The following is a 13,958-nucleotide window of genomic DNA, read 5'->3' on the forward strand; positions in this document are numbered from 1 at the left end:
TAGTTTCAGATTCAGATTTCAGATTCAGTTGCGATATAATAGATCAACGTACCGACCAGTAGATGAAGCAGTTAAAATGAACTCCACTTCAACCATTTACAACATTTTTGTGCTGATGTTCATGCTATTTCACAATGACCTGATAATATAATAATATAACACTATCAGGTGTTACTCAGTGTTATGCAGTACTTTTACTTTTCTTTTTGTACATGCTGTTGATAATCCTGCTGTACTTTTAACTGTTTCTATCTCAAGAGTTTTTCAGTTACGTTTTATGTATTCATTGTTTGTATAATTTGCCTTTTTATGTTTCTGCTTTGGCAACATTGTGTGTGTTTTGTGAGTGGAAATGTATGCTATTAAAGCTTCACTGACCCGAATTAAATGCAATGAATTGAGAGAAAGGGAGAGAAGGAAGCGCTTGGATGACCTGAGGAGGGTCACTTGAGGACAGTGTCGTGGTTATGCAAATTTTACCAGCCGGCATTCACTCACTTCAGCATCATTGTATTAGAAGTATGACAAAGTAACCACTGCTGTAATTTAAACCTCTATTTCTGCACTGTCCGTCTGTTGTCACTGATGAGTATTTATTTGAACATTGCACAGTAAAGCGTTTGGAGCACGTTTGCTGGAGGAGTCTTTTTCCGGTCCCCCCTCAGCTGTCACAATGGTTAGGGGGCGTCCTTCTCAAGAGAAACTGCTGCCCTCTCTCTATTCGCCGAAACTATAGGTGTGTCAGGGGGTGTGCGCCTTCTCTCCGCCAGCTGTCAGTCATGAGGTCACTTCCGGCGGGTGTGAGCTCCATGGCTCTGCTTTGTATGGACGTGGTGGGGGATTTTTGACAGCGGTAGCGCTGTTGGGAAACAAACAAGGACGTGGTCGGGGTCGGGGACTAAAATATTTCCCTCCTCGCTCCTGTTCTCGGTCTCGCCGCACCGACCCGCTTCTCTCATCCCAGCGAGGTTCCCGAGGTTATGGAGGCTTCGGATCGAGCTGTTTATTGCAAGGTAGGTGTCTTCATTTTGGCCTTTTATTGAAGAAGTGCAGCCTCCTGCAGCACCTGAGAGGCTGTCTGTAAGGGAATTTTGTTTAGTGCACAGAGATGGTTACAGCCTGGAAACCGCGCGTGTCTTAAGAGTGTCCAGTTTGCAGCGTTAAAAATGCACACAATTGTTCACAAGCAGCTGGGGCACATTAATACATTCTTTAATGATTATAGGACCATTGTTATTGTATGGAGGCAGGCTAATATAATTTCAGTTTGCACGCCTGCGCAGCTGAAGTGGCCCTCGCTCGTCAATAGGCAACATCTCCCAGTGATGCAAGCCATTCATTGCTGACCCATGTACTCAACACAAAGGCTATTTATGTACTTGTTGATAGGCCATATTACTCTAGTAGCGCTTATGAAGAAGCTGTTGCTTACAGGCCTTTGTCGATCCTGTGTGGTGCACGGGAGACAGTGAGACAGTCAGTGCTTTGTGGTTTACTAAGAACTATATACGTCAAAAACGTATGCAAGTAGTGTTGCAGTCCGGTCTGAAGTACTCGACGCATGGTGCTCTAATTGCTAGAAACACGTGCATAACACCTGCACACGGTCCCTGGAGTGTAAATAATGTTTCCAAAGTGAATCGAGGAGCATCATATTAAAGATGGAGGGAAGTCGGGACAGCCTTGAAATACTGCCTTCTGATCTGTGTTCAGGACTTATGTAGCACTAACTTTTCAATGTCACGTATTGAAGCGATGGATGAAGCAGTGGTTATGTGGCTGCAGGTGCTATGACTTGACTCCTCAAGTATCACTGGGGCATTTCTCCCTCTCTCTCTCTCTGCCTCACTGACTCCCTCTCTCCTTGAGTTGTGAACATGCAGGTGACTGCTCATGTGTTACATAATTATTCACTAATTAATGCCTCTGAAACTTGTTAACCTTGTGTCGATTGAGGTTCAGGAGTCAAACTCTTGATTTATCTCTACGCCGTTACATGGGATGACTTTCTCTGGGTAGAAACACACTGGAATATAGAATAGATTGTGCGATTGTGCATGACATTCTGCAACTCAACTAATGATTTAGTTTCTCAGTAGAAAAGGGACTGTTTTGCAGCAGTCATTTCTTAATAACACTCTATTTCTCTGGATGTGAAATTTGATCCAAATCCTGTACATGTCCCATTCCCCTGTAAGCAATACATGAATGCAGCCCTTCCTCTTCCCATAAGTAGAAGACTCCTATGTGTAATTTAAATTATCTATGCTTACAACTGACCCTTGTGTATTTGTGGTAGATGACAATGCCTTCAGTGGGGTCATCAATATTGAGAGGGTTTCCACAATTAATGCCCTTAACTGTGCCTTTTTTTTTTTTTTTACCTCTCACTTAAGTCATGTTTTATTTTTCGTTGTGTTAATTGTGAGGTGACATTAGGATTGACTGGATACCACAGTGACGAAGGTTTATTTGTGTTTTTAAATGCATGTTTCATTGATGATCTGAGAGCTGCATCTCGAGTTCCCTGCTGACACATTTCCTAAAAGTGAGACTGTGAAGGTGATCTGTGGACAGATGCTCCATTCTGCAGTCCCCCTGTAAACACACCGAGAGACAACTCAGTCAGTGTACCAGGCTTTTACCTGTATTTGCTAACCCTTAAAGCCAGTCTCCACATTGACGTGACATTTACCTCGGGAGCAAAGGTCTTCAGTCAGAACCATTTTTCCTGAGCTTATCATTCTGGTTAGTGTGGTTAAAAATCCATTAAAATTAATGTAAGATTTGAAACAGCCTCAAGTGTTTTTTTTGTGTTTGACGAAAGAATAAATCACTTCATAGGCTAAAAATGTTCCATGAGATAACATCTAAATGGGCATATGAAACCCTGATCAAATAGTAATTGCAAATAATTTTTTTAAACTTTCTGGTAAGTACCAGGTGGGTGTGGTTATTGCATCAGGATGATCTGATAGTAACAGATATATTCCAAATATTTAAATGTAGAGAAGTAAACTTAAAAACTTCTTCTTTTTTTTTGAACACAGTCTTTTTTTTCACCAGTGCTTTCTTCATTCCATGCAAACTTCACTGGACACTCAAAAGCATGTGGATCTCACACTGTTTGCAGGAGTGGTCATGTTTTATTTTTCTTATCACTGCTCGTAATTCATCTTCAGACTTATCTATTGTAATCAGAGGAACACAATGCATTTAAGATAGTCTTATCTCTCATGCACAGTGCCTGAAAAACGTCTTTAGAAACAAACTGTCAGAGCTCAGCCGCTGTTCAGACAAGTGCTTCTGCTTCTGAAATCAGTCTTAAGGAAACTTGCCCTTCTGTTGTTCTCTAACGTAGGTAGTTTCTGTCCGGCTGTGCTGCTGCACTCTAACAGTTTTGTCTCTGGGAACCTGAGACCTTTAATCAGCTTCTGCTTGGTTGCGTTCACACCCTGGAGAGACAGGCTTTTAGACACAGAAATGTGAACAGAGTGAGAGGCAGAGTTTTGTCCCCTCTGCTCCTCAGAAGGAACAGGACTTTCAGGTTCTCTTCCTGGCTCAACAGTCTCAAAAGTTTATCATTTTGGTAATAGAAAAATGTTAGCACTGGGCATAGTTTGGAGAGAATTAATAAGACAAGTCACGCTCTCTGATCCATCCAGCATTTGTTTTGTGTTACTTAAAGGAAATGTAATTCCAGAAGGTTCTTCCGCCTTTTGCAGACACCCAGTGGCAGGGATGAATGGTACTACTGCCTTGTTATCAACTCTGCAGGTTCTAGGACACTTCACTTGAGATAAACTAGTTCATATGAAGTGTCTTCCAACCACATTTTAAAGGCAAAATGTGTTTATAGCTGTTCCAGATGGCTACACTCAAAGGCGGACTCAAAAGCCTGCCAAAATACAGTACAGTGAGGTAAAATGTGATAATCATTCAAATGAGAATCATGTGGTATACTCTTAAGCAGTCTCTCCTCGAAGAAATTCACGGTGTCGAACTCATTTGAACCCCAGGAAAAGTGGCAAAGATTCAGACATCGGAAAGGTACAGCAGGATGTGTTTCAGACACTGTTTGAGGATCCAACAAGCATTTTGTTTGACACCTTGAGGCTGCGTTCAAGCTGAAAATAGCACTCACAAAACGCCACCTCTGCCGTTTACTTCCTTGAGGCCATTGAGTTCACACTGGAAGGGTCGTTAGAGGGCTAAAAAAGTTAACCTTTTCATCTAATGCCACCACACGATGCAACAACACACATGTAGACATCCAGTATTTGTAGATTACGTTGTAGGTGAAACAGTATCTTTGTTTTTTTTCCCTGTCATCAACATAGACGTAGATAAAATGATTGCCGCTGTGATAACTTTCCATAGTTGTAAAATCCCTCATCATATTAGAAACAGCTGACCAATGTTTTGACGTCTGATAAGCCCTCAAACTCATTCACTCACTCATGTGTTATTTAAACTGGACTTCCTGTATCAAATTTCACCCTCTCACTGGTACCTGTAGTAACACACCCACATTTTTTACGCAGTTCTATTTTCAGTCCAAATGTGGTCTTAGCATAACAAGAGCTGTGTTTGTTTTGCAACTTGTGCCCTCTGTTGGCCAGGTTTGACCTTCATCTGAGCCAGGTCTATTCACCTTTGAGCCTTCCTTACGGTAAAGTCCCTCTGAGTTTGAATAGGATTGGGGCCCTCCATCCAGATTTACAGTAAGCAGCTCTGGACAGGAGCTTGTCTGTGCTAATGATCTGGGAGGGAGGCTGTATATAAGCAGAATGTCAGGTCCCCCTATGAGAAGGATTTGACTGGTCTCTCGGAGGGAATGTCTCTCTCACCACAACCAGCCTGCATCCTATAGAAATCCTCATCAATGACCTATTCCTGGTTATCTGTGCTCCCATTTTAATTCTATTACTGACAAAGCCCACTCTTTTGCAGCTCAGATGGAAAAACCTTCATCTTTTATGATGTCATTTTACTATTTCTTGCATAGTGCAACAAAAGAAAAGGGCCTCTATATTATTAATATAATGTCAGTTTTGCTTGAGTTGTCGTAACAGAGGTCTTAGCTACTTGTATGGAAACGGACAGCTTATTAACATGACAGATGACCGTTCCAAAGGTTGAGACAGGGCAAAGATTGTTTGAGGTGAAGGTTCCAGGGTGAATTAAACTGACTCTTATTGAGAAGCAAACATAATCACTGTAAGTACTATTGTTATATAATGAAGGAGTGTATGAATATGAAATTAATAAAATGGCTCTGGGACAACAACCTTGAAGATTTTCAACTTGCAGCTGCTGCCTACTTTCTGCATGTAGGAAGGCAAAGAGAACATTTTGGTCTTTTGTCATACAAAGTGATCCTACTACAGTAGCAAATTAGTGTTGCTCTGTCACCAGACTTGTGTGCTGCACGCCTCCCCACAAACACGTAGGCTGGTTTGGCAGCCAGAGAGGGGGAACTCAGGATTCCAGTGTCATGCTGGAAAATGAAATAAGATACACACAGCTGTTGGAGAAAAAGAGAAATGCTCATAGCCTCATGTTGTTTTCATCTCAGTTTTGGTGATTCCTGCACCCTGGTACTCCCCACTGACTCTATTGTTTCTTAGTAATGCAGAAACTCCCTCAGACCAGTTTTCAGTTTTGGAAAATTCTTGAGCATGCCTCGGTGCAAAGATTGCTTTGGACAAAGATGAAGGTAGGTTGAGAGAGGGTTGATAGCTGTCCTTTATAATGGCTTATTTTAGTGGAGATGCAATTAGTGTTTTTTTTCCTGTGTCACTTAATTTGTAAATTATTGTTATAATCAGTTGTTTTCAGAAAATGTTTGATACTTTTCCTTGATGCTTAAATAGATTACAACTTTTTCACATTGTTGTTGATCAGTTGTTGTTTCCTCTGATCAATAAACTAATTTCAGCCAGAAACCATAGCATGATAAGAATTCTAGAGTGAGTGTTTTGCACATACTAAATATAAGCTATTACATCCAGGGGTGAATTTAAATCCCCCCTGTATTGTTGTAGCGCATGCACTGTCTGCCTAAATCTAGACAAAGCATGTAAAATGTTTTGTATTTCTTGGCAGCACCGTGCTGGTCAGTCAAAGTTTACAGACTGAGAGCTTTGCCTGCTGCCCTTGTGTCTGTGTGTTGCCAGGGGATGAAGGTATTGTATCTTGGCAGAGCCTCAGGGGACAGGGCAGCTGGTAGAGAGGCACAGACTTACTTGTACATTCCCTTCTCTTTTGCTCTAGCCGTGATATGTACATTGTGCTGATCACACATGCAGTATTTTTATCTCTGGAGGAGAATGTACACCAGACCGCTTCCTAAATACAGTATGTACTTGCAGACCTTACTTGCACCGTCTATAGAATTCAAACTTGAATGTCTCTGTATCCAAACCCAGAAATGTCTGAGCACAAGATTCCCCCTCTAAAAGACCTGCATATATGTTATGGAGACAGTTTTTGTATATCACCACACCAGTATATATAAAAGTTAAAAGTCAGTAACATTTAATAAACACAATAAACCCAACATAATGATAGCATATATCATTTAAAAAAGTGTAAGCTAAGGTGACTCACACAGATAATACATGTGACTCATAAAGGCCCTTTATGGTGCTTGAGTTTAATGCAAGTGCCGCTCGCTGTCTTGTTACCCCCAGCCCTACATCTGTCTACAAATGATAAAAGCAGCTGGAAAAGATTGCGGCAGTTTCCCCACTGTGAAATTTACAGTTTGGGTGTACTGCAGAGAGGTTTTGTAATGGTGGCCTGCATGATCCTTGAGACTGATTTGGAAATAAGTACAAAGTGGCAGCCAGGAGCCAGCACTTGGCACAGAATGGTGGTGTTGCTTAAGGATAGTGTCGTTAGCTATTGGTGAGTTTAGCAGCTGGAGGGTCAGGTCTGCCACTGGTCCAGCTGTAAATGCATGTAACACACTGGGGTTGCTATTTAAGCTGTGGCTATACAGTATGTCATGTTTACACAGCAGCGGTAACATTTACCCACATGACCTCTCTGTTGCTGAAAAATCAGGCTCACATATTTAAAAAAAAAACTATAATACTGTTGCTAGTATATCATTACCAGTTGCTCTCAAATCCAGTATCTTTCTTTCATGTTCCTTTTGAGCTAAACAAAGAAGGAAATCAGATTTACTGAAAATTAAATTATTTTAAACACAAACTCTCCATAAAGTCGTTTCTTATACAGTATAAATTTGTAATGGTTGTAGTATGAAATGATTTATGTATCAGCAACATAAATAGAAACATTTGGAGATAATGACAGCTGGTCAAGTTAAGTACACTTTAGAAATGTCCAAAGAAATGCATGCAATTAGAAAACTTTCTCAAACATGAGCTATTAAACATGTAAGATATCAAAGAGTTAAGAGGAAACATCTAGCTTTATGAGAGGTCTGACAATTTTGAGTCTGTATGCCATGCAGTCAACACACCCAGATCCATCTGTCTGAATTCAGATTTATGACATTTTCTATGTTGACATTTCTTCCCCCAAAACTGTCAATCATAGGTAATGATTGCTTCTGCCTCACAAAGTTTTCTTTATAAGGAGGACACAACTACAGTTTTTCATGTTGTTGTATTGACTCCACAACGCACTCATGCAGGCACACTTTCTGCCACGTAATGCTCTGCTTTTAACAGCCAGTGCGAAGGGTCAGGTCACTGTAGACCTTTGAGGTAACGTGATACGCTGTCACATTGCACCTCCTACAGTGTTTTATGGTCAAATTGTATGTGCTCTGGTCTTGTGAGCATGTGTGGACATTTAATAATTATTTTGACACTGAACACGCTGTCAATGCAGAGGTCAGAGTACACTGGGCTTTATGTAACTCACTATTTTATGGCTCAACTCTGTGCAGCAGTAGGTGTGGAATATGCTAACAGACAACAATATATCCTCATATTGTACAGAAATTAGTGGAAGCCAGTGGATGTCTGGAGAGATGAGATGCATTTACATTTTTAAACCTGCATTTGAAATCCATCATCAAAAATGTTGAGTACACACAGTTCATAGTTAGGAGCTAAAATAACTCAAGAAACAGATATAGACCTTTTAAATCTAAAAATAGCAGCCAAAATTTGCTGTGTGTTGTACATTTAACTGTCACCGACCCCGACATGACAAGGTAAATGACCTGATAATAGGATGATTGAACTGTTAGCTATCCCATGGCTCATCTGTCACAGACTACAGCTGAAGTCCAATGTCAATCACTTCCCCGGCCTGTACTTTGGCCAATCTCCATAATGATAAGAGGGCGCCGGCCAGCATATCAGCCCCTGAGTGATAAGGGTTCACTCGAGTGTTTACACTGCGGGCATGGTCCAGGCTGAGCTCATAGAGTGAACTCTTCAAACAAATGGACAGGCAGAGCAGGCGGGACAGCCCCATCAGCCCATATTCCTACTCTAAGACCACCGTTATGCCCTCTGGGGCCCTTCCTCTGACAGGCCTGTCAGCACTCAGACCACAGGATGGGTGGATTAAACATTAACCAGTGGTCTGCTGTCTCTCTCTCTCTCACACACAAACACACACACACACACACACACACACACACACCAAATGATCATACAAACTCTTGGAAAGAACTGGATGTCATGTTGTCAGAGATCAAAGTTGCATGGAAGAGTTTGCAGAAGAGGAAGGTAGGATGGGAGTGTTTTGTTTATCTCAATTATAATTGTTTTTCATATTTTATTAACAATACTTACCAACAGTTGTTTACAGATTGGCAGAAATACAGATTTTATTATTAACACAGTGAACAAATAGTGACATGAGCAGTTTATCTCTCATATCTGTTTTCGTTGCCAAGGTATACTCTCCTGTACTTTTATGTTTTTCTCCACCCTTTTGTGAGACAACCCCTAATGTCTGCTTCCTGCTTTATCTGTCTTTTATTGTCATCACACCATCATCTTTTTTGTTTGTTGTCCTTTGCCTTGTTGGATTTGGAAACCATAAAGCTTTATTGGATGCCCCAGAGACCATAGTTAGTTGTGGAGACTGTGATTGTGACTGTAAGTGATTATAACCTCTCAGCAATCAGCTGGGGCCAGATAACCATCTGTGTGGATGTATATATGCCACAGGATCAGACAACATGAGCCCCTTCAAGTACACTACTTCTTGAGTGATGGATATCAGGTGCAGGTGATTGGTAGATCACTTTCTTGAAGTTCTCAGACAGCTATGTAAACTAACTTCATTCTGGTCTTTGTCCCTGTCTGTTGGGAGAATAGGAGGCTTTCTACATGCCTGGGTCATGCTCAGAGCAGGTTTATCTGCCTCAGCCAGAGCTTAGTAGCTGCTTTATGGCTTGTCTGTCTAATGTGGGTCTTGACTGCGATGGATGAGCATAATGTGGGGGGCTGGGTGACCATGCTGTGCAGAAATCCATCGGACTCTATGGATTATTTATGCTCCACACGTACATCCGGCCTTGTGATCACCGGTGCAGACTCGCCAGTGCACATTTTAACCTATTTTTGCTGCAAACCACAATGGTATTTATTGATTTTAATGAGATTGAATTCCAGTGGCAGGAGGTTGTAGCTGTCTTTACACGCCTGCTGCCCACCCTCTGTCACTGATTTCAAAGTGTGAGCCATGTGTCAGCATTGCCATGGCATCGTCATGGCGACCTTGGTGGCTCTTGCTTTCGCTGTCTTTTGTCAGTGTAACCCCCATCCTCCTCTTTTGGACCCTAACGGCAACCCTAACACACACACAGATACGCACGACCTTGCTCATCATGCCCTCAGCAGGCCTGGTTGAGTGAGCACAAGAGAGGTCTTGACCTATGGGACAAAGGTTTGCTGTTACCGTGGGAACTGCTGTTTTCTTTCTCTCTGTGCCTCACTTGCTCACTCTGTTTCGCGCATTGCTGATAATGACTCTGTAATGTAGCTTAACTGACATTCCTCTCCACCCTCCTGTGTCTCTCTCTCTGTCTTTCTCTGTCTCAATCCTCTAGATGTCTGTATTATGAAGCTAAGCTGCTCTGTGTGTTTACATTCTCATGTTGTTTGTTGGTGGCAACATGAGGTTAGCTTGGTCCACCACTTCATTGCTGGTGGTAGGGGGTCATGAGTTCAGAGAACTTGTGTCATGTATGTTATTTAAATAGAAAGTCATGCATGATGTGAGTTAACACAAAACTTATTTTATAAAAATTATTTTTTACCCACCTCAGGAAAATAAACTTTTTGAATGATTTACAAGCACAAATTCACCTCATCACAACACTACATAATAACCCAGCTGGGTTAATGGAGTGTTACCTGAATAGACAGCACGGATGTTAGTCAAGCAGCAGCCAAGAAACTTCTTTATTTTCGCCTTACAGCAGTATTATAATGAGACAGTGCTGAGTGAAGTGAGAGTATGTCCTCTAAAGGAAGACCTGAGGGTCAGGAGCTGGAGGCTGAATGCTAAAGAGGTTTGCTTTATCCTAGCAGAGCTAACACTGCTCTCATTCAGAATTACAAGTATATTGTAGAGTGAGTGGCTCAGTAAAGCTGCCTGCTCACGTGCTCGGCTTCCCTACGTGAGGGGTAATGTTTTTAACTCATGGGAATCTTCAGAGTCTTAACTATCTTAACTAGGTTTTCAGAGATGTGAATCTTGTTAATAAGACTCATGCATATTCATGCACTTGCTTTTTCAAATGATACCAGGATGTTACTCTCTCCAAAACAAGTTCCTTACTTCTATTCTTTTAATAATATTTTTTATTAACAGTTACATGACACATAGAATTACACTAAAGGCAAAGCTATACTTTTCATAGCTGCTTCAGTGGAATACCATTCATTTCTGTCCATAGACCTTTTAAATAGACTCACAGGGAGCACTGAGGGCAGAAACTTCTTGAGTATGCAGTGTGCAGTATCCTCTAAAATAGTCTGCAGTACAGGGTGAGTTAAGGTCAAACTAAAGGCATATAAAGGTGTGGAATGACTGTGAACAACCAGCAGCTGCCATCCTCACCCCATTTCCATCCCCGCCCCCCTCTCCTTTGATGGTAAGGGCTTATCGAAGATTGACCCAGTTTACATGCGGATGTATGAAGTTTGAATATGCAGCGTAATGTCCATTCCCTTTGCCAGTCTTAAGCTAAGCCAACAAGGCGGACCCACTTCTTAGCACACTTTCATGTATAGCTCAGAACTCCTCCCAGTTGCCCGTGTGCAATTCAGCAAAATCTCACCGGTCTACTGTACAGGTCTGTCATGTCTCTTTAGCCAACCCCCGGCACAGCCTTCCTGTCACAGCGCAGCCTAAGCCAGCCCATTGACCCACATTCATTCCTCCCCATGTCTCTATGCCTCACTCTGATTCTCTCTGTCCTCTGTCTTGCTCTTTCTGCAGCACTATGAGGATTGTGAGTATAAGGTTACTGTATTTGGAGTGAATAGCTCAGAGGAGTGGAGAGGCCTGTGTTGTGTCATAAGATACTCCATGTTCCTCATTCCTTCATTGCCTGCTGACCCACTATGGCAATGTGCATCACCTGTTTGTGTGGATGGCCACACGTTGCATCAGTGCTACTAATTGGGCCTAAATGTATTTACCAGTGTTTAATCATGTGCATTGAAAGATAAAGCAGTATTATTCTGCGGTGTTGATGTTGATAATGATGTTATCAGTTCTACGCCATGCTGGCAGTGTAGCTTTATGGTTGTCTACCACTGAATCCTAATGACTATATAGATCTTTTTCCTGTAGTACCACCATAAGGTTTACATTTTGCCAACTTTTTTTGCCAACATTTTTGGTTTATTACAAAACGTGTGTAAGCATATTGAGATGTACTTCATTTTCATTGCTAATTAGCAAATGTTAACATGCTGACATGCTAAACTAAGATGGTAAACATGGTGAGCATTATACCTGCTAAACATGTAAAACAATAGCATTTAGCACCAAGCACTGCCTGATCTAAGTACAGCTTCACAGAGCTGCTTGCATGGATATAGCCTCTGAGTCTCTGGTAATTGAGACAGAGGTGACCTTAGAAATGAATTATTATCTTGTCTCCCTCTGTCTGCCTGTCTGAGTTTCCATACCACCTCTTTGACCTCTGTTTTTTTTCCTCCTCCACCCTCCCACTGTCTTCTGTCTCTAGTCTGATGAGTGAGAGTGCCGGCAGCCTGCGCCTCCACCGCAATGGTCGACATGGAGAGCCACTACCATCCCCCTTCCCCCCTGGAGGACTCGGTGCTGGACAGCCCCCTGTGCGCCGATGACGACTTCATGGGCGGCATGGAGGAGCTCCAGGACATCTCCCAGTCTATCGACAACGATGCCCTCAGCTCTTTTGATGTCCCTGAATACCTGTCCTCCAGCAATGGCTCAGAAGGCTCCACTGTCTTAGGTGAACAGGGTCTCAATGTCATTGAATCAAAATATCTCTTTAGATCATTAATAATATTGTGAAATGGCAATGTGGGGGTTGCTCCCACGCTGTCATTTCACAGTTTCAAAGTGTTCCCAGTAGCTCAGTGTAATCGCCTGTCTATTGTTGTTGTTGTCAAAGCAGGGGTCCCTCAGTTTAGCCACGTAATCCCTAATTTGCTCCAACTGAATGGTCAGAGAAGACATACACTTTGGCTTATTTAACCTCTTGCCTTAACGTACAACAAAGCTGTGCTACAATCCTTTGACAGCCCGTTTTTCCTCTGATTCTCTGACTGACCTACTTTTTCATGCCTTTAGGGCAATAGTCCCCTGATCTTGATTGATTTGTCCTTCTCTGTCTCTGACTTACTGAGTCTGTCTATCCTGATGCATTTTCCTGCTAGTTTGTTTCTGTATTTCCTCATTATTTCTCTTTTTTTTCTTTCCTTATCTACCTCTTGCAATCTGTACGCCCTTGTTTTACCTTTCTCTCCTCCTCTAGCCGTTTTCCTCGCTCCATATCCAATGAGGAATTCACACATTCCTCAGCCACCATGTGCCACCTCTCAGGAAACATCCACTTTGCTGCTGTATTTCCTCCTGAATAGAGGTCACATGGACATCTGGGAGATTTATGCTACTACCAAATTATGCAACAAGTGAACAGGCAGTGAATAGTCCAGAAGGATCGACATTTAATGGGAGAATAGAGGGTGTGAGTGAGAGAGACAAAGAAAGCGGAAAAGAGAGGGAAGCGTTGGGAGAAGGCATCACAGAAACATCTGGTGATGTCACGGAAAAGTCAGTAAGAGGTTGTTTAGGATTTGTGGGTGTTTACAAGTGCTAACAGTGAGACAGGAGCAGAAGAAACAGTGACATGCTTTTCTTGTCCACACTCAGTCGAAACATGTACACTTGCACAGGCAGCCAGTTCACAGCTCCAGGTTCACTGCCAAATGCTGCTTATCCCTGTTCTGGCACCCCTTAACAAACTCATGTGGCTTGACTTAGTGCCACTGTTTTGTACCATTTCATCTTTGCTATTTGTGTACCAAGCAAGTTCTATCGACCATGTTCCCTTCACAAGGTGGAAATAGAAAACTGTTGGCAACCTATGGCAAACCCTATGACCAGTCTTCCATGAGGAAGATCAGTAATACTACTCCAACACTGTTATGCTTGTGGCAGGCAACACACCACAGACAGCATGCTAATATCTCTGAATAAATAGTCGCTGTAATGGAACAGACTGTTTTTGTTGGGGCAAAGAGGTCAAACTGTACTGAAGTTCCACTAGGTCTTTGCCACAGGGAGATGAGACTGAACAGTAGAGACACATTCATAAAGTCGGCCATGGTTGCAGCTTTTTATTTGCCCTCAGTTATCTCAAAGTAATGACCCAATTTTTAAAACTGCCTGTGGTGACAATATGTGTCCTACATAAACTATAACATCACCAGAAATGAAAAGTAAGGTTGGGG

The 13,958-nt window shown here is 42.1% G+C and overlaps 1 protein-coding gene across 2 annotated transcripts in view; it reads left to right on the plus strand.

Annotated features, from left to right (window-relative positions):
• The first annotated feature begins 812 nt into the window (after positions 1-812).
• Positions 813-13,958, plus strand: part of pparab (peroxisome proliferator-activated receptor alpha b) — a 28,109-nt gene continuing 14,963 nt past the window's right edge. Inside the window, exons 1-2 of one of the 2 annotated variants that reach the window (XM_018675942.2) lie at positions 813-1,013; positions 12,206-12,454. In XM_018675942.2, coding sequence (XP_018531458.1) covers positions 12,247-12,454 — 208 coding nt within the window. In that variant the 5' untranslated portion in view covers positions 813-1,013; positions 12,206-12,246. Of the gene's footprint in view, positions 1,014-8,585; positions 8,721-12,205; positions 12,455-13,958 lie in introns of those variants that run through there. The other variant, XM_018675943.2, reaches the window with a different exon arrangement.

This window comes from Lates calcarifer, linkage group LG10 (assembly GCF_001640805.2).
Source record: "Lates calcarifer isolate ASB-BC8 linkage group LG10, TLL_Latcal_v3, whole genome shotgun sequence".
Lineage (NCBI taxonomy): Eukaryota > Metazoa > Chordata > Actinopteri > Centropomidae > Lates > Lates calcarifer.